The following is a 21,792-nucleotide window of genomic DNA, read 5'->3' as shown; positions in this document are numbered from 1 at the left end:
TAATTGATCCCTTTCCAAAAAGTGTTCAGGTATTTGTCTTCAATTTCATTAATTCTCTCTTCCATTGCATCAATTCTACTCCTTTGCCCTTTCAATGTGTTATCTATTTCTGACAATTTAGTATTAATCTTCTGGATTTCTGTCTGTAGATTTAGAATCATTTCTGATTTTTCATTTATGTTGTCATTTTGTTCTTGTATTTTCTTCCAAAATTCTTCCAGGGTTTTGTCTGTGTTTTCCTTGTCTCTCAATCCTTTGAAGATACCTAAATATAATTCTTTTGAATTCCTTATCAGAGAGTTCAGTGCTGCTGCTTTCTCAGGGTGTGTTCTGGGTCTGTATCCTGCTCCCTTGTTTCTACCACTTTATCTTGCTTCTTTGTGTGGACTGTAATGATCTGTTGTCTCCGAGACATTGTGGCGTTGTTGTATTTAGATCTCTGTTAACTGTTTGTGAAGAGCAGCCAAGGGTGAGTCAGGCTCTTCTTGGTGGTGGTTTATCGTTGGCTGTTGGTGGAGAAGGAAGTGTGGGTGTAGTTGTGTCGTATGGTGACTGTTGTTGTCTTCCACTCAGTTAAACAAAAATAACAATTGAATAACCATCAAAAAAGTAAAAGCAAATGGACAAAAAATACACCGTGTAATCACACAAGAACAGTAACCAAAAAAAGAAAGAAGGGGGGAAAAACCCCTGCAATATTTGGGGAGAGGGCAATAAGAGAAAAAAGGTAGAGAAGGAGAATAATGAAGCAAAAAATGGAAAAATGCAAAAAGAAAAACAAGCAACAGGGTTAACCATGAAAAAGAAAAAAAAAATGCAAGCAGGAACAGAGAAAAAAAGAAGTTGAAAACTAGAACCTGGGAGGGGAAGAATAAAGAATAATAGTAAAAAGGATAAAGGTAATAATAATAGTAGTAATTTTAAAGCAGACAAAAACAAACAAACTAGAAAAAAGAAAAAAGAGGGGGCAGGGCTCCAAGGCTCCATCCGAGCACGCAGACTGGGATGGAATTCCTGCTGGCCCAGAAAGTGGGTGGGAGTGAGGGATGGCTGCACTTCCGTTCATCAAGAGGGTGTGGGGTATAAGAGTAACAAGGGGAATGTCGCACCTTTCCAGTCTTCTGGGTCCAGAATGTCCTTGGAGTTCCCGGCAAGTGGAGCCTGTTCTTAAGTGCTTGGAATCTGGGAGAGCACTGTCGCTTTAAATATCCAAAATGGTCAAGCCACTTGTAAACATTCAAAATGGCTGCGCCCTCCAGACAGACAAAAGTCCACACCTTAGCCCACCTTCCCCTTCGCCGCTTTCCATTTTATTTCCCAGCCGCCAGAGAGCAGTCCTCTGTGCAGTTCCTCGCTAGCAGGGCCGATTTTTAGGTTAATTCTTAGGTCTTACCACCACTCGGCAATATCCAAGCTGTCTGTGCTGTCACGATCGCTGCCAGAGCACAGTTCCATATGTCTCCTTTTTTGGTGTTTTTATGCAAATTCTCTGCTAATTAGAGTTTAGTCCATTTCTGTATTCCTCCCTTCAAGGCTCCGGGGTCCAGGATTATCTTCTGTATCTGTGGTAATTGGTTCCCCTATTCTTTGTTGAAGATGGTCTGTGCTGTCTTTCTGCCTATTCCACCACCTTACTGGAACTCTCTATAATGTTACGTTTTTGCTTTTCCAGATATGTGGGCTCATGCTGGGCTGACTGTGTCTTATTAGAACAATAACTGATCTGCCAAAAATCTGTCTGTGTACAGGCTTTACATGCACATCATACATCCCATAATCATTCCTTCAGTGTGAGAAATCTGTCTTCAAATAAATTACATTTCCTACTTTTGGATGGCTTATCTACAATGAATTAAAGATTTTATTCAGCCCCAACATTTTTTGAGTCATTTTTGTTTTCCTTATGTGCGATAGTAAACGACCTTAATTCAACTTGTTGTTAGTCACAAAATGACCATGAAGTGTCGAACGAGTGCCTTTACTCGTTGGACCACTCTGCTGTCACAGGAATTGCCCATTTCAACCAGCACCACTTGGGCCCCTAGCCCATCCATCAGTCAGCTGTGGTCTGGTGGCTCACTCTAACACCAGGTACCACATACTGAGGCACATTGTTCTTCAGCCCACATATAGACTTCAAAAACAATTTTATTATTTGAATGATTTAATATTTATACTTATAGAAATTAATCTCTTACCATTTTTGAAATCTGATAGCTAGAAGACTTTCTGGGTGTATTTTATATTTAATACAGTTGTTTCTGAGCTGACAAATTTCATGTTGCTTTTTCTTTTTCATTAAGGCACTCCTCTTTATGCTGCACATTTTCGCCCAGGACAGTATGTGGATGTTACAGCCAAAACGTAGGTCTGCATAGTGAGTTTTTCTGTGTATTTTCTTCATGTATTATTAAATAACATAATGAATGAGAGAAGTACAGTCTTTCAATTTAGTGAATAAAGGATAAATAATTATTATTCATAATTTTAATTTTTAACGTTATTGACTACTGGTTTTAAAATTGTATTGAGTTAGTTTTATGTGAAGAGTTCATATCAGGTTACAGCTTTTAAACTGAGATGGCTACTGCTTGAAATGGAGCTAAGAAATAGGTCACATTACTCAGTTCTTTGTTAGTTGGGCCCACTTCTGTTTTGAAGACCATAGGTTACGTTTTGATGGTGTAGTATACATGAGCAATACTGATGCAATTCTTTTTGAGATTATGGAGTAGTCTAGTTTCTAGGAAACAGCTAAATTAGGAACATTTTATACTATTTTTGACAGTGGTTATTACTGTAAAATTCCCCAGAAAAACTGTAAAACATTTTGTGTCTGTATTAAAAGGCTGTCAAAGACTGAAAGAACAAATCATATCATACTGTAGCCTCTTCAATGGCATGACGTTGTCCCTCAGTACTAGATAAATGAGACATCTATAAAAGCAGATTTTTTTTTTTAAATGCTTAAGGGCTCAGTTCAGTAGAAATAAACATTTCATTGTCACTAACAGAAATGCTGATTTTGAGTCATATTTAGACTGGGCTGTGGTATTTTTGGTACTACGGTTTTTTCATATTTTAGTCTCTGTATCAAATGGTTTAGGATAATTCAGTACTGGCTAATCTCCAGAAACATTTAGAGATTACAAGAAGTAGTTTCTCAAGCGTTAGTTGAGGTTATTTCACTATGGAACGAATCAACAAAGCCCTTATGTGTATCTGTAGAAAGAGTTAAGTATAGGTTATTGGAATCACATGACCTAAGCTTAACAGAACTCTAAATATCAGCTTTTATCCATCCTTGTTCTCTCTATTTAGATGATCATTTAAATTCTTTTTGTGCCTCAGTTTTTCTCTTTGGGGTCACATGACAGTGTCTGCCAGCCTATATTCCAGGGGTATTCTGATTAGGAACCCTTTGAAAATAAACAGTGATCCCCGTGATTCTCATGATCATAGTGACTGAGCTAGAGCAGCTTTCATCCAAGGGAACGGGGTGGAGTGCCAGTATCAGTTTCCTTAACGCAGTCAAATGCATTCCTCATTTCCACACTATTATCTTCTACTTTCAAATCCAGGCCATTGAAAGCGGCTGTTACATGGCTTTCCCTTTGTGAAGCTATTTAGAATTGGAATGTGATAGCTTGAAGCAGGAGACTATTCTTTTTAGGGAAATTATGAACCCCTCCTCCTGGCTTTTTTTTTTCCCCCTTATTTCCTGGTTTTGGGGGACTATCGTCCCTAGTTTTGTTTTGTTTTTCCCTGCTTCCTGGTTGTTGGGGCCCTTAAAATCACTGGGGTTTGGAAACTATTTATTCTGCCTGCCTTTTTCAAGAACTCAAAATATTGGGGCTGTAAAGCTTTGGGTAGGAGTTCTGGTAGCGTAGTGCCTAAAGCACGTGACTGCTAACCAGTTGGCTGGCGGTTCAAACTCACTGGCCATGCCTCCGAAGGAAGGTTGGGCAATCTACTTCTGTAGTGATACTGCCTCGGAAACCCAAGGAGGGGTCGTTATGAGTTGGGTTCGACTTGAAGGCACATAACAGCAGCAACAACAAAGCTTTAGTTAGTTGTGAGGTGTGTGTTGCAAATCAGATTATTTTACTTTTTAATATCTGAATTTGTTACTAAATATAATATACCTTGCAATAATTCTGTTCATTTACCCACAGTTAATGGTGTGTGAATTCCATTGCATGTTTTACAGTCTGTGTGATATATTCTGAGAAGCCATCCAAAGTCAGGGGCCATTGTAGCAGAAGTCCCTTGTGGCTAGATTTGTGACTAGCTTAGATTAGATACTAGCTTTTCAAATGCCTGTGTTCTGTGAATGGTTTCATCTTGTTGCTGCTATTGAGTTATCTTGGCTTCTTAAAAGTTATTTTTAAAACTTCAACCTTCTGCTTAAGAATACAAAAGGAAAAGAGAATTTTCTTCTTCTTCTTCTTCTTTTTTTTTTTTAAATGTGGTGGCCCCCTCAGGACTAGATAGCTGATAAGAGCTGGGAGAAAAACTAGCCCTGGAATTAAAGTAGTGGCATTTTAACTCTAAAGAAGGGAAGACAGCAATTTAAGAAGATCCCTACTGTTGTGAGGTTTGCAGTTCAATATTCTGCTTGACTTTTACTGAATAACAGTGTGTTACCCATATATGTGTACATTATACTCTGGTGTGCTAATCTTTACACACTCGGTGTGCTTTAATCTTTATCATCTGAGATCAGAGCAAATTGGACTTTATTTGACCTTTCGCTAAAAGTCTGCAGCTTGCTCTTACGGTTGGCATGTTATGAGGGCCTCAAGATGTCTTCCAAGTGCTTGTTAATTTTTAGGACTCCTGTGAAGCCATTTAGAATATCCTCTGAGTACAGACTGGATCCTCACTTGCATATGATCCTGTTGCTGCCTCTTTGCAGCTGCCTTTCTGTAGGGACTGTGTGGGCACAGGTGTATATGCATTTGCTTTCTTTTCCTTTTTAAACTCTTACCTCCTTTCCTTGATGCTTCTCCTTTTTTTAGGCACTTACCCTTAGTTGGAGTTTCAGTTTTTCATAGCTATTGAGAATGTTCTTTTCCTTTTTGACTAGAAGTCTTCCCATTGTCTTGTTCTTTGTTGCCAGCCCCTCTTTTAAAATTTTGAAACTTCTGGACTCCATCTTCTCCAGCATAAATCAGAAACAGTATAAATCCTGTTACAGGTGCAAACACTAGAGGAAAAAAAAAATTATGAAGGAATATGGTTAATTGGGGTGATGAGAGACTAGAGCAGTAGTTAACACATTTGGATGTGTTTCAGAGTCTCCTGGAGGGCTTGTAAAGACAGATTGCTGGACCCCAGCTATAGAGTTTCTGATTCAGTAGGTCTGAGGTTAATATTATAGTTGTGTGTCATTGAGTCAATTCCACCTCATAGCAACCCTACAGGACAGAGTAGAACTGCCCCATAGGGTTTCCTAAGCTGAAATCATTACCACATAAGATTACCAGGTCTTTTCTGTAGCAAAGCAGCTGATGGGTTTAAGCCACTGAACTGCTGACTTTATGTAACCATTGTACCACCAGACCTCCAGATCTTTTTCTTTTTTAATTTTATTGTGATTTGCGTGAAAGTTCACAGAGCGATTTCATTTTCCATACAGCAGGTCATACACATTTTGTCTCATGATATTGACTGCAGTTTCCCACAGTATAACAGCTCTCTTCCCACTTTGTCCTTATAGTTACCCTCTTCCCTGTGTCCTTCCTCCCATGTACTCCTGCCCCCAAGAGGTCTCCCTGTGCATTCATTGCCCTTCTGTTCTCCCATGATGATCTCTCCAGCGAGGGAATCTACCTGATGTAAATGTTTAGCCCATATGCTGTCTTTTATTTGGCTGGAAGCCACAGGAGTAAGTTCAGTTCTAGACCTGAAGGGCAGTTAAGGGCCATAGATAGCATCAAGGCTTTCACCAGGCTCTAACAGACCAGCAAACTTGGTCTTTTTTTTTTTTTGTAATTTTGAGTTTTGTTCCACATTGTTCTCTCATTCTATCCAGGATATCCTACATAGATTCCCCTCTGAGTGGTTGACAGTGGTAGCCGGGCACCATCCAGTTCTTCTGGTCTCATAGTCATACAGGCTGAGGATCGCATGGTCTTCCAGTCCCTTGGACAAATTGTTTCCATGAATCTGGTTTTCTTCATTCTTCTTTGCTCTGGACAAGGAAAGACCTATTATTGCATCTAGATGGCAGCTTGCAAGCTTTTACAATCCCAATTGCCACTCACCAAAGTAGGATATGAAACAGTGTTTTTGTGTAATACGTTATGCCAGTTGAGCCTGATGTCCCCTGGGACTGTGGTCCTGAACCTATAGGTCCAACTATTGCTCCCTCCTGGTAGCTGGCTGTGGCCAAGAAGTCGCCACAACCTTGTCCCTTGCCAACTCTACTATATATTTGGACATTCTTACAGAACATACAGATATTCTTGTAGAAACCTCATCTGCCAACCCTATACACAGTCATGGACACTCCTTCCCAGATGGCTCCAGATCTTATTAATAAAAACAAACAAACTTATTACCATTGAGTCATGTCCGACTCACAGCAACACTATAAGATAGAGTAAAACTGCCCTATAGGGTTCCCAAGGCTGTGATGTTCATGCCACAACTTTCTCCCATGGAGCAGCTGGTGGGTTCAATCTGATAACCTAAAGGCACTTAACCATTGTGCCACCAAGGTTCCCAGAATTGGGGCAGTACCTGAGAATTTGCGTTACTAACAGGTTCACAGGTTATGTTGATGGTGATCGCCCAAGGGCCACACTTTTAGACTTACCAGACTGGAGATTAGTCAAGAGCTTGCCATAGTTGAACTTTCCTTCTCCCACCCTTAACCAGCACAGAGTTCTAGTACCTGCCTTTCCTTAATGCCACTGAAGTTCCAACATAAGCATCTGTGTCAAAGCAGGTTTGATTAATCCAGTTTCAAATACATTGTCAGTGAAAGTAGACCTATTTATTTTACTCACATTTGGTTAGCATAAATCTGAAGGTTGGTCTCTTTAGTAATTTGCTACTTTACCTCATTACTGTTAGAAAAACATCTCAAATTATTCTGTGATTTGAATTCTCGATTTTCTTCATGTTGTAATAATTATAATTGTTAATACACTCATATTTTAAGTATTTGAAATTTTTGTACCTTTTACCTTCACTTTTAATGACTGAGTTAAACATATTTTAGAAATAACTGTACAAATAAGAAAATTTTAAAAAATACTATAAGAAAATATAGTATGAATAGAATCTATGTTAGGTTTTAATTTTTTTAAGTAATCAGTGACCAACAGTAGCAACCTCTTGAAGACTTCTTTGACATTAAAAATGTTCTTTTTCAATAATTGCAATAAGAAATCTTATACTGAAAGATACATTGAGTTTATCTGAATTTGGGTATAATTCTCTATATAAGTAGATTAATTTACTGGTGTCTGCTTTGAGGTCTGAGATAAATACATGTTTACCAGAGTTTATTTTACTTTTATACCAGAAATAATTTTTTATTTAAAAGGTCAGAGAATATAATTTAATTTAGATTATATGGGAAAGATTCTTAAATTTTATGTATAAAACCATTGCAGCAGAATAACTTTTCATAGTTTCATTATGCTATTAATAGATAATAAAACCTAGTGTCTGAAATATGACAGTTTTATGCAATTCACTCTAAGTAAAATTTAAGAACTAGCATATGTAATGATGTCTTTCCCTCCCCTCCCCTCAACCTTTTAAATTTATATTCGTGTTCTGTAATGGTGATTATATTCCAGTGTAATTTCTAATAGGTTGTTGTTTGAGATCTCACATTTTCCCTTTCTTTCTGTCTCAATTTTAAGGGGGCAACAGCTGTAGATGATGTATAAATACAAATAGTTTTTTCTTCTGCAGTTTTCTCTTAGACATAACAAAACCTTCATGTGCTGAAGAAAGATATGACTTGATTCCATACCCAACATAGGATGTTTATTAGTTCATTTTTTTTCTGTTGAATCCTAGCAGTGCTCATTATAATTTATAAAGAAAAAGAAAAAAGAAAGAAATGGAAAAAGAATGAAACAAAGAGAACACTGTAAAAATGTGTCTGAACATTGTGTTTGGGAGAGATGTTAGATCTTTGCCTCAAAGAACTTGAAGGCCACAGACATGGTGACATATCCATAGCAGTGGACATGAAGGGCACCTTCTTGCCGGCTCACTTTGAATTCATGGCAGTGGCATACCTGAAATAACTTTATTTCTGGTTATCTGGAATTTATTCATTCATTCATTTAAATGTTGAAGCCCAGATTGAAGTCAGAAGACAACTCATTCCGCTACTTAAAAGATTTTTTACCTTTCCAGAAGAAGGAGGATCTAAACATCCTATCTATAGATCTGAGTTCATTAAAAACAAATCATATATTTTTACCAATAACAGTTTTAGGCATAATCTTATTTTAAAGCCATCAGTGCCCTTTAAATTCTCCTTGTCCTTTGGCCTCAAAAATAGAAAATTAGACATTTATCTTGATAATACAGGTAGACCCTGACTTATGAAGTATTTGAGTTATGACACCCACTTATGACCGTCCAGATTTTGGGTTTGTTTTTTTTTTTTGATACATCTTATCTTTAGTAACACATTCTACATGCAATGTTGTAGCACCTAATTTGCTCATGTTAACATTCTCAGATGCTCACCCACAGATGTTTATATTAATGATCCCAACTCCCCAAAGACATACAAATATTGGATTTATAAAGATATTGATAATAAAAGACAGTAATAATGAGAGAAAAAAATAAAAAGAACCAGCTACCTGTATTGTCACTAGAATAAAAATGAGAGGGAAACTAGGTGACCTGAGGTGACTGGTAGAGCACCTTTGCTCATTTACTAAGATTCAGTTAGTTTGGGCTCTGTCATTAAAATATCAAAATGTATGAAGAAGTATTGTTCACCAAACTTAAAAGTATTTAAAAAGCTAAATGGGTTCTTAAAAGAGCAGAAATTCTTTGAGCTCCATGCCCAGTGCTGCACATTTCCAGAGAAGGTGCCTGCTGACCTTCAGAAACCCTCCTCACTGCCTGCTGTTCTGACTCCTGGGTGTTTCCTGTAAACTCTAGGAGGGGAAGGCAAAGGAATGTGCTGCCTTCAGGATGCACATTTTTAATTTTATTACATTTTTAATTATTTTATTTACAAGTTATTCAGAGAAGTAAAATTTTAGGCATTTAAATTTAAATTTTCACTAGTGAAACAGTTTTCGAAGTGATTAGGGAAGGAAGAAATCTCTTGGTTAAAACAAAAACTCACTGGTCAAAGGAGCGTCTGCTTCCAGATAAAGACTATAATTGAGGGTAGTGTTTTAAGGTTATATTTTGTTGCTTTAAAAATTTTAGTAGTAGGCATCTGTATTTGCTTCTCTAATTAACTCTACAAATTAGCTTTAAAAAAAAAAAAAAACTAAGGTCAGCAAAATCCAGACCTAGTAACAGGCAACCTGAGGTACTAACTAAAAGCATGGGATCCATAGCTCAGGAGTAACTTACTTAGTAACTTCCTAATCTTTCTGTTCCTAGTCTTTAACATGAAAATAATTATGGCACCTACCTCATAGAAGTTGTAAAGATCGAATGAGATAATGTTTGGAGAGCTCTTAGCTCAGAGCCTGGCACGTGGTAAATACTCAAGACTATTACCTACTATCACTGTTGCTGATACCACTATTGTAAAATTTGGTTCAGATTTTAAAAAGAAAAGAGCTATGTTTTCTTCAACAGGAAATTCATTTTTACATGAATAGAAAGTAATAAGTCATTCGGAATTAAATTCTGGTATTTCCTAATCCTTCAAGTTACTGCCTTCTTTCTTTAAGACTGTCTTTTGTATGGCAAGGTAAATAGCATTTCAAAGGACTGTAGGTAATTTTAAGATCACATGCTGTGTGCTGTGGGTAGAATTTACAGAGTAATGAGGATGCCCTTGAAATACCTTCATGTTTCTGTGATTTGTTGGGTATTTTTACAGTTTTATTCTAATTCTCAGTGGGCAGTATGACGGTTGAAGGCATGACCAGATGCTTCCATTCTCAGGAATTTATCCTTGGATAAGTGACAAGTTCTCTGGATTTAGTTTCATTACTTTTAATATGGAGAATGGGACTAAGTGACTCTGAGATTCCTTTTAATTTTAAAAATAATCCCAAGTGGCAAAGTCCACTCTTACTTGTACTACAGAACAGATAATACATGACAGTAGATTCACAGCATATGGCAGTATGGTCACCTGATATGTGATATGGCTGGAGACATTCTTACTGTTATGACATTGCAGAATTGATTATTTGAGTTTCCTTTTTTTAAGAAAAGCAGACTCCTTTCAAGACAGCTGATGTGGTGGTCTGGATTTATTTAGGACAACCAGCAAATACTCCCTTTTTGTAAGGGTACAAAAAGAATGACTTATACTATTGAATGAATTAGATTTGATATTAGAAAAGCAAGAAGCAGTACACTTAGCAGTCATGTGCTGATGAAAACACTTCCAGATATTGATGAGACTTTATGTTTCTTAGAAACCAGATTCCTGCATTCCAGTCATGCTGTCACATACTCATCCTAGAGAGTTACGGCTACACAGACCTAACATGACAGCTTGTAACTATATGTGAATGAAACACAAAGCAGTTGGGAAATTCCACTGTGACTGACTTGTGGCCTCAGAAGCTGTTCAAATAGCTTTATACACCACCACCAGTTTGGATAGAAACAAACTCTCAAGACTTTATAAGGATCGTTTGTAGAGGTGCTGTGCCTTTGAAATATGTGGAAGGTGCAAGTAGGTAGATAGATAATTTCCAGGTGAGTTTATTGAAATGAAGAGAAGGTATATGAGGGGCAATTAAAGGTTAAAACATTTGTGCCATATTTGTTCATCATAAATTAAAAGCTAATCCTGAGGGAGATAGTGAATTAGTTAATAGGAAGCCTTTTATATACATACAATATTTTGATTAAAATTACCGTGTTTTGTTTGTTGGGATTTTTTTTGTTGCTTTTAACACTAAGCATTTTGGTGAATGTAGAACATGTTGTCTCAAGAGACCATTCCCTGGAGAAGGATGTCATGCTTGGTAAAGTGGAGGGCCAGCGAAAAAGGGAGAGGCCCTCAATGAGATGGATAGACACAGTGGCTGCCACGATGGGCTCAGGTATAATAAGATTCTTGGTATAGCAAGACTGGGCAGTGTTTCATTCTGTTGTTCATAGGGTCACTATGAGCCAGAGCCCACTCTATGGCACCTAACAATAGCAACAACAGGCATATGGTAAAGTGATTAGATTATGTCATATAAGGAACTCTTTGATGTTGATTTTAGACATTATAGTTTTATATCCATGAGTACTTTATTTCATTTAATTTTAATCTTTTCTTGGTGATTCAGTTTTATAAAGAACCACAATTTTGATTTGACTAGGATGTGAGGTGAGTAGTCTCAATTTCCCTATGTTCAAGTGTAGTGTTTAACCACAGCATAAAGAAACTGATTTTAAACCATTGTTTTCTTCACCTTTCCACTTTCATCTCTGTTTTTATTTATTAAATGTAAGAATACAACCTTATTGAATGTGATCTTGGCACATTCTTAGAGAATCAGGAAAGAGTCCTCTCTAGTTAAAAAGCAAAACCAAACTCACTGCTGTCAAGTCAGATCCGACTCATAGCAACCCCTTCTTGGGTTTCCGAGGTGGTATCACTACAGAAGCAGATCACCCACTCTTCCTTCCAAGGAGTGGCTGGTGGGTTTAAACTTTGAGCCTTCTGGTTAGCAGTCAAGTGCCTTAGGCACTATGCCACCAGAGCAGTCAAATGCCTTAGGCACTACGCTACCAGAGCTCCAAGTTAGTACTCAAGTTACTGGTTTTCTGAGAGATCATATACAAAAGAAAAAAAAAAAAAAAAGAAATCTCACTGCCATCGAGTCAATTCTGACTCATAGTGAACCTCATAGGGTTTCCGAGGCTATAAATCTTTATGGAAGAAGATTGCCTCCCCTTCCTTCTGTGGAGCAGCTCATGGGTTTGAATCGCTGACCTTCTGGTTAGCAGCTGAATACCTTATCCGCTACGCCAGCAGAGCTCCTTGAGAGACATATACTGAGTACTAAATAAAGACAGGCCTCTTGATTCTCTGAGAATGTGCCAAGATCAGATTATATTAAAAGTTTAACCTTTCTTAACTTTAGTGATTCTTACAAGATGAATCTGCTAAAGATAGAAAGTTTAAACTTTGAATTTGAAAATGATTGAAAAACCTCTGTTTACAGTTTATAGTTTTTCACTTTTTTAATAAAGAGAATCAAGTACTTTTCAGGTGATGCACTTGAAAATGAACACTTTGTTTTTACTTCAGGGCAATAGTAGAAAGACAGTGCAGTGGGAAGGGTGTTTGAGGCAGGAGGAACAGCACGAGCAAGGGCCTGAAGGGGAGGAGCATATTTAGAGATTCATGGAGTAGTCTGCTCTGACTAGGATTTGTGGTGGGCACTGTGTAAAAGCTAAGCTGGACCTAGTTACAAAAGACCTTGTATGACTCAGGCTAAAGAAGTTGTTAGGGAACCATCCAGTGTTGTGGTTTGGTTGTTTTGTCTTTTCAAATGAGGAGAGGCTTGTATGATAAGATTATCAACTTAGAAATTTTACTCAAGTGGCATGAGCTTGAAGAGGGGAAGATGTTCAGTTTCTGTTTTAGAAACTAATAGGGGCTAAGGCACTTCTGATTGGATACAGTCTGTACATCTGGATTGAGATGACAGCAGGAGAGATTCTTATCAGGGGCAGGGTTCACAGAACTCAAATTTATAAGTAATGGTCTTGGGGATCAAAGGGTCAGGTAGTAAATATTTTAGGTTTACGGGCCATATGGTCTCTGTTGTAACTGCTCAACTCTGTCATTATAGCAGCCATAGGCAATATGTAAATGATTTTAAACCATTAAACATGTCTGTCCCAGTGAAAACTTCATTTTCAAAAACAGGTTACCAGTGCAGGTTGTAGTTGCCCACCCCTGGTTTAAATCATCACGAGAAAGTGGGTCAAAGGCAAAACTCTTTTCTTGAAGAAAGGGACGTCTCAAAGAGCAATAAGAAAATAAGAGAATGATTATGACTGGGGGCAAGGTGATTAAGGGAGCAGGTAGAGGGCAGTCCTGTGGCGAGATCTATTTAAAAAGGGGCCATAGAAATTTGAATATTGACTGGATATTTGATATTAAGAGGAGGAATTTACTAATTTTGAGGGATGTGATAGTGGTATCATAGTTTTGTTCTTGAAAGGAATCTTTATCTTTTAGAGACCCATACTGAAATATTTATGTAAATAATATGATATTTGGAGTTTGGCTCAAAATAAAACATTGGAGTTTGGGAGGAGGAAAATAGATTAAACAAAATAGGATGAGTCCATAATTGTTTGACCCTGGGTAAAGAATTTATTATTAGTCTCTCTGCTTTTGAATATGTTTTAAAACTCCTGTAATTAATCTGTAAAACTTTCATAATAAATAGTTACTTATTAAAAAGCTTTTGAATTTGGGAATTAAGGAGTTATTCCCAGAGCAAGTGCCAAAGAGCAATGGGACATTATGCTTTTTATATAACAAGAAAGACTCAGCACCTAGGAGGACTTTCAAGTAGTTTGTTTCCAAAGAAGAGATGAGAAAGGATCATGGAGGAGAGAACCAGAGTTTAAGAGGCTACTCAGGGTGATGGGGATGTTGCAGCAAGTTCTCAGAGTACTCAGACTGGACAGGCTGCAAAGAACAGGTCACTCCTCACCTCACGGATATTTTGTTTGGTCCTAATATACAGAAGTGTGCAACTAAAGGTGGCTTCCCATAAAGTAGGGGAATCTATGACAGATTTTATAGTAAAGCCTGAGTGTTGCTGGTAGAGATTTATAGAATGCATTGGGAAGCATTACATTAGGTATTCCTTTCTGCAAGTTGCTTATTGTTCAGTAGACGGGCATATGGGGTGAACATTTACATCAGGTAGATACACTCCTTGGCAATCAGTCATGGCAGAACAGAAGGGGCAGTGTTTGCACAGGGAGCTAGGATGGTAGTGCATGGGAGGGAAGGACACAGGAAAGAGGCAACTGTGGGAAAGAAGTGGGAAGAGAGCTCTTCCATTGTGGGAAATTGCAGTCATGAAACAAAGTGTATGAACTGCTATATGGGAAGTGAATTTGCTCTGTAAATTTTCACCCAAATCACAATTAAATTTTTTTTTTTTTAAAAGTGTGTTCCAACTCATGGTGACCCCGTGTGTTTCAGAACAGAACTGTGCTCCATAGGGTACTAACTTTTTAAAAAATCAGATTTGAGGATTGTTCACCTTGCTGCTATAACTGTACCTTTGAATAGTATTATTCTATAGATTTTTAAAATACTAGTATCTAATAGCAGTTTGTCAATTTATATATAGAAGGGGTGTTTCAGTATGTTGAAAATATTTTTTTCTATTAAATTTACTTTCTGAAGGGGAAAAAAGAAAGATGCTTATTGTTCAAACCTTCCAAAAACCTACATTCCCTCTCTCTCTCTCATTTACTTAATACCATCTTCTTAAAAATTATGTTGTTATTGTTGTTATTTGTTATTTGCCGTTGAGTTGGCCCCGACTCGTAGCAACCCCTCCTTGGGTTTCCAAGGCAGTATCACTACGGAAGTAGGATTGCCCAACCTTCCTTCCGAGGAGTGGCTGGTGGGTTTAGTAAAATATGTCGGTGATAGAACATTTGTAAACTACAGGACATAATAAAGGTAATGAATCATCTTTGTTCTCACAGCACAACTATAGCAGAAACAAATTTTATTCTGACTTCTGTAGATTGGTCATTAGGGCTAAATAAGGTACAGTCCTTGCCCGTAATGAACATAAAGTGTACTAAGGGAAAATGGACCAAGAAATGAGGGCAGTGAAGTCTCCTAAATTTAAAGTACCTCTGAATTTTATACACTTTTGGTTTAATAAGTGCAAATGCTCTCAATAAATTATGTTGTATATTTTATTTTCAGTTATGTTGCACTAAATTTAGTATCTTTAACACTGGTCTTTTTTTTAATTGTAGGTGAAAGTTTACAGAGCAAATTAGTTTCCCATTCAACAGTTTACACGTCTTGGTTTTGTAACATTAGGTGAAATTCCATCAGTGTAATGGCAGTCTTCCTGCTTCCTGGAACCCTTCCTCATTTCCATTCACCCATCTTTTCTGCCCCTTCCTGCCTTCTGCGATTTGTTTTGGGCAAATGCTGTCTTTTTTGGTCTCAGATGGTTGATTATTCTGAGTGTTACTGTTCCTTTATAAGCTTGTCTGTTGTTTGGCTACAAGGAGGTCCGCACAAGTGGGTTCAGTTCCAGATTTGAAGGGTGTCTAAGAGTAACAGTCTCTTATCTGACCAATAAATCTGGTCTTTTTTTATGATTTTGAATATTTTTCTACATTTTTCTCCCCTTCTGTCTAAGACCTTCTGTAGTTCCAATCAGAGCAGTTGGTAGTGGTACCATCTATTTCTGGTCTCAGGGTAGTCTGGAGACTGTGGTAGGTGTGGCCCATTATCCTTTGGACAATATTGTTGAGTCTTTGATTTTATTTTCTTTTCTTCGAGACGGGGAAAGACCACTTTTTGAATCTTACATGGCTACTACTCACCGCAGTAATGGTAGAGCATTGTCTTTGTGAACTGTGTTATGCCAATTGATGTAGCTGTTTTCCAAGACTATGGTCCTAATAACACTTTTCTTTCTGATTTGAATTTTTCTTTATTTGCTTCCCCCGCCCCCATTTATCATTACTAAAAACAGCAGAGGATAAGAGGTGAGGGAGATGAGCCATTGTGTTTTATGTGTTGTATATCACTTTTAATAAAATGAAGCTTTTGTTTTATGTGAACTGTGAAAACCTTGTATTTGAAATGTCACTGGCTATGCTAAGTATAGATTAGTGCATCTCTTGCTTTTGTTTTGTTTTTGTTCTCAGGTTGGTTGCCAACTGACAGAGGCAATAGAATAGATACCTGTACCACTCATGGTTCAACAGGTGCATTCTATTCACCATGATCTGAATTAAGCCAATAATTTGTCATGTCATTTATGTTTTATCCTTTTGTTTAAAGGTTATTTATTGAAGAGGTTCTTATGGTACACAGCTTAACAACATGATGTATTTTAGAGCTAGATTGAAAAACAGTCTGTAATTAGTCTACAGATAATTAGCACTGTCAGGATACCACTTTCATCTTATAATCATTTATGCTTACAATGAGCTAAATTATCTTCAGTAATTTACCTGGCATGTCTTTTATTGGTGCACACACTTGCTCTCTCTCTTTTTAAGTAATAGATGAATCAGTTTGAGAATTCAGAAGGTGCCAGTAAACTTTCTACCAAGAATGGCCAATGTTAGGATGTGGTATTTTAAAAACAGGATGTTTATTTCAGATTAGTAGTGTCGTACCTCTCCCCTTTTTTCTTCAAAATGTTATTTACCAAGATTTATCACAACAATAACATCAAAAGTTTATATGACTCTTTAGGCATTTCTTAATAATAAATAAATAAATAATTGTCAGCCTTTTTATTTTTTAAGTATGTTCTCAAGATTCAGTGTTAAGAGGAAATATTTGTAAATTTCTGAAACAAAATTTTAGTAAAGTATTTGATTATTCTTTTTTTTTTTTTTTTTAGGATTTGGGTGAAGATTTACAGAGTAAATTCACTTTTCATACAGCAGTTCACATATACTTTGTCTCATGTCATTGACCAAAATTTACAATGCAGCAGCTCCCCTCCCACTTCCTCCCCATAGTTACCTCCTCCCAGTGTCCATCCCTTCATACTCTTCGAGAGGCCCATTGTCTGCCAACCCTGTATATGATCTTGGATACACTCTCCATTTAGACATACATAATTGTTTAGCTTGTTCACCCATCTATCCGTCCCTATACCCATGTTTGCTTTCATTGACAACTCAGTATTGTATTTACAAAGGGGTTCATATTTGTTGTTTGTACTGCCCATGTTATTTGATTATTCTTAATTCCTATCTTTTGATCTGTAATCTGATCATATTCAACTGTTTTAATCTATATATATTTTGTAATTGTTTCTGTCTTGAATTCTTGATTTGTCTAAAGCAAACTGTATTATTCGTGTGAGCTTCCTACAATTTATTGCTCTTTGATAATTGTTAAATACAGTAACATTCTTGTGGAAATAAAATGGTTTTCATAGTCATCTGCTTTTAGTCTTTTTATAAATAGCCTGTGCTATTGCACTGTCTATTAATGATAACTAGTTTTGTTCAGGGTAAGTAACACTACATTAAAAGTATATTTATCTTGAAATGTGAAAAATAAAGTTTATCTTGGAGTCTATAAAAATATGTCAAGTACAGTCTTTATAATTCCTTCTAGTCTTTTCATTGTATCATTTGTTCTGTTGTATTTGATACTCAGAGTCAAACTTTAATAATGTTTGAACTTTGCTGTTATTTTCTTTCTACTTCTCAGAATGTTTCTCTACTTCATTTAAAAATTGAGAGATTAGACTTTTAGGAAATTGTTAGTCTCTGATTTTATTTCTCCTTTGGCTTCCTCTTCAAGCTAGGAGAGTGAGATTCTTGTGATAACTTCTAAAAGTAAAATTGATTCAGCTTTTAAGGCATTACTGTTTTATTTAGGTGTGTTTTTGTATTTGTTATCTATGGCTGCATAAACCATCAACCTGAAATGTAATGGCTTAAAACAACGAGAATCAATTACCTTATTATTTCAGTGGTCAGGATGCACAGTGCAGCTTTACTTGTGGGCCTAGTTCAAGGTCCCTTACAGGCAGCAGTCATCTCAAGGCTCCACTGGGGGAGGATCCGCTTCCACTGTGATTAATGTAGCTCTTGGTAACCAAAAAACATTGCCATCGAGTCGGATCCAACTCATAACGACCCCTCCTTGGGTTTCTGAGGCAGTATCACTAGGAGCTCTAGTAGTGTAGTGCCTAAGGCACTTGACTGCTAACCAGAAGACTGGTAGTTCAGATCCATCAGCCACTCACTCCTTGGAAAGAAGGTTGGGCAATCTACTTCTGTAGTGATACTGCCTCAGAGACCCAAGGAGGGGTCACTATGAGTTGGGTCCAACTCGATGGCAAATAACAACAGCAACAACATCACTACAGAAGTAGATTGCCCAACCTTCCTTCCAAGGAGTGGCTGGTGGGTTTGAACCTCCAGCCTTCTGGTTAGCAGTCAAGTGCCTTAGGCACTATGCCACCAGCTGTTGGTAGGCTCCAGATATTTAATGGCTTTTGCCTAGAGACAGCTTTGCTGCCTGAGCCTCTTCATAGGACAGCTTACAATAACTCAGTTGTCTTCCTTCACTTCAGAGCCTAGGAAATGAGAGAACACCAAGACAGAAGCCAGAGTCTCTTTGTACCCTAATCTAAGAATTGACATCTTAACACTTCTGCTTTTTTCTTCAGTAGAAGCAAGTCACTAAGTTTAGCCCAGACTTAAAGATGAGGCGATTATACAAAGGCTTGAGTGCCAGGAGGTGGGAATCTTTGAGATCCATCTCAATGGTAGCTAGCACATCTATTAGGAGTATTTTGGAACTTCTCAAACTTTACTACTGTTATGATGTTGTCTTCACAGAATTGTGATGATAAAACTCCCTGCTCAGATAAAACTCCCTATGCTTTGCTTGCTGTTGTCTCACATCTTGAATTAATCTTTTTATATAGAATTAGATTCCGGGAAGGGGCGCAAGCCAGGACAGAGATAAAGGAATGTTCATTCGCAGTTTTGCTTTTACAGCCTTTTCTATTTATTTAGATAAGAAGCTTTGTTAAAACTCTAGGTACTAGCAAGGAAGTGTACAATTGGGAATATTTTAGGCTCGGTTCATTATGTAAATTCTAATGTTTGTTTTGTTTCAGTATTGGTAAAGGTTTCCAAGGTGTCATGAAAAGATGGGGATTTAAAGGCCAGCCTGCTACTCACGGTCAAACAAAAACCCACAGGAGACCTGGAGCTATTTCAACTGGTGTAAGGATAAGTAGTAACGCTCTTTTTAATGCTGCATGTTCAACTTATGCACATGGAATATTTCAGTCTGTCCTTGAGATCAAGTCATATAATTACGCTCTGACCCCAGGTGGGTCTTGGTGCTATGTATGACACTTTTATGGGTCCTTGTCTTACATTCTTTTTAGCAGGAGCCAGACTTGAATCATTAGTTGTATCCCACATCCTTCCAACCAGTGTTCTCATTCTGCCAGCTTTCCCTTTCCCGTCTCTGTCCCGCATCCTACACTCTGAAGTTTGCTGCAGAAATAAGAGATTAGAATGCCTTTCCATCTGGCTCCACTGGTTCTTTCACAGATTTGTTTTGGCATTAAAAGAGACAGTTGGGGAAGTTTAGTAAAGACATTACCACAGTACAAGGGAAACATGGTAGAAAAGAAATGGAGAAGTAAAGAGTAAGAGCATAGGAAATAGAGATAGACCCTTTCTAGTGCTAACCCAGCCAGACTCCGCAAAGATACAACCTAAAGTCCCAAGGGAGTGCTGTTGTTCTTTGGAGCATCAGGGTAATTCAGGCTCAGTCAAAAGAGACTGGTACTGAATTCTACTTCATATATAATGAGAGAAATGCAGATTAAAGCTACCTTGAGTTACTAATTTCTCACCTAGCAGATTGTATTATCAAACTGTTTGATTTTTGCTACTCTGTTGGCAAGAATGTGGAGAAACAGGCACTGCCTCATGCATTGCTGGTAGGAATACAAAATAGTATAATTCTTATGGAGGGGAATTTGACAATGTCTAACAAAACTACATGTGCATTTACCTTTTGACACTGCAGTCCTACTCTGAGGAATTAACCTTGAAGATATTCTCCTCACAATATAAAACATGGCATTTGCACAAAATACTCAGTGCAGTATTATTTGTAATTGCAAGTATAAATGTCCATACCTAGGATTTTGGATGAATAAAACACTGTAATACATTTATCTACTTAATTGACTATTGAGGGAAAGGGAATAAAAGGTTGAGAAGGTCAATGTGAAATGAAAAAATTTTTAGGCTGTAAGAAAATACACATTTACCTACTTGTTTTTGCAAAAAGAACTGGAAGAATAAACTAGAAACTAATGAGATTTGTTGCCTGCAAGAGCTGGGTAAGAATGGTGTGGAAGGCCTTATGGGTAGCAAGAGTGACACTTGCCTGCGTATACTTTTATTATAGTTTCTAACTTTTGAAACCATGTTAGTGTTTACATTTTTAAAATAACATAAAAACATGGATGGGGGGAATCCAAAATGGAATATAATTAGAAAATGAACCTAACTGTATTTCCAATGAATAACAATAACTATACTGGGGTAGGTGTGTGCATTCAAATAACTTTTGATCTCAGTACTTTATCTTATATATCATGAGTCTAAATTAAAAATTTACTCTGAACAAATGTGGGATTTTAGTTAGAAGGTTTCTTTTTTTCAGTGGTGTAGGTTTAGCAGTTCTGAAATTTTTCTAAATTGTATGATTAGGCAGATGAGTAAATATATGGATAATGGGAACCTCTCTCTCAGAAAATGGAGTTAAACTATGGAAAGGGAGAAATTAGAATGACCCCTACAGTACTGAATTAGCATTAGAAGTACAGTATGAATTTACTGTGTGGGGAGAAGTACAGGTAGATATATGTATGTACCTGTATGTATATATTTTTGTCTTTATGTCTTAGCTCTGTCTGCTGAAAGGATCTGGAAGCAAAGACATTCCAGTAGCCATGAGCCCAGATCTTGATTTCTAAACATCATTCCCCACTGAAAGGGTTCCTTGGAAAAATGGCAGATTTTAGGTATGAGACAGAAAGAGTAAAAGAAGAACCTGAAACATCTCATGCAAGAAAGCACAGATGTGCTTTAAAAATAATGAGCACATCAAAAGGACACAGGAGCAGCTTAAACACAGGCTCCCACTAACAAAACTGAAACAGTTTGAATTTCAACTAAAAAAATATTAATAGTAACAAAATTCATGGAATAAAATTATAGTCTATTAGTTCACATTGACAAAAATAAATGAGTGAATAATAGGTAAATAAAGAAATAGGAGAAAGGGGAAAGCTTTTCCTTGAAATGTAATGCCAGCTAATGTAGAAGGCTTTAGGGTACACTACACTCATTGACAGCCATCATAGTAATTGGTTCAGCCAGAAATCATCAATAGGTGCTGAAATTAGTGAGTGAAAGCTTGATGGGGAAAAGATGCTTATGTAACCCTGAAATAAATTACCTATTAAGTAAAAGGAAAAACTAATAACTTTAGAATGAATTAACCTAGTGAACACAACCTAAACTACATGGTCAAAGCTATACATCACATAATTGGACAAACTAACATAATATTCTTCCTGACAGGATTCCTGGAAGGAATCAGTATTGCTTCTGTGGTGCATCCCCTGAATCTAATCATGGGGAAACATTAAGACAAACCAAAAGTGACCAATATTCTACAAAATAATTGATCAAGTCCTGGAAAACAAGGAAAAACTTAGAACTATTTCAGATTAGAGGAGACTAATAAAATAGGAGGGAGCTCTGGTAGCGTAGTGCCTAAGGCACTTGACTGCTAACCAGAAGGCTGGTGGTTCAAACCCACCAGCCACTCCTCGGAAGGAAGATGGGGCA

The 21,792-nt window shown here is 37.2% G+C and overlaps 1 protein-coding gene across 1 annotated transcript in view; it reads left to right on the top strand.

The window, feature by feature from the left end:
* MRPL3 (mitochondrial ribosomal protein L3) overlaps nt 1-21,792 on the top strand; it is a 61,196-nt gene that overhangs the window by 29,163 nt on the left and 10,241 nt on the right. Inside the window, exons 6-7 of the mRNA XM_007936871.1 lie at nt 2,304-2,364; nt 19,026-19,134. Of these exons, the coding sequence (XP_007935062.1) occupies nt 2,304-2,364; nt 19,026-19,134 (170 nt within the window). The remainder of the gene's footprint in view (nt 1-2,303; nt 2,365-19,025; nt 19,135-21,792) is intronic.

Source organism: Orycteropus afer, unplaced genomic scaffold (genome assembly GCF_000298275.1).
Source record: "Orycteropus afer afer isolate SDZICR_OR568_19922 unplaced genomic scaffold, OryAfe1.0 scaffold00003, whole genome shotgun sequence".
Classification (NCBI taxonomy): domain Eukaryota; kingdom Metazoa; phylum Chordata; class Mammalia; order Tubulidentata; family Orycteropodidae; genus Orycteropus; species Orycteropus afer.
Note: the sequence above shows the minus strand (reverse complement) of the source record. Positions and strands in the feature narration are given on the sequence as shown.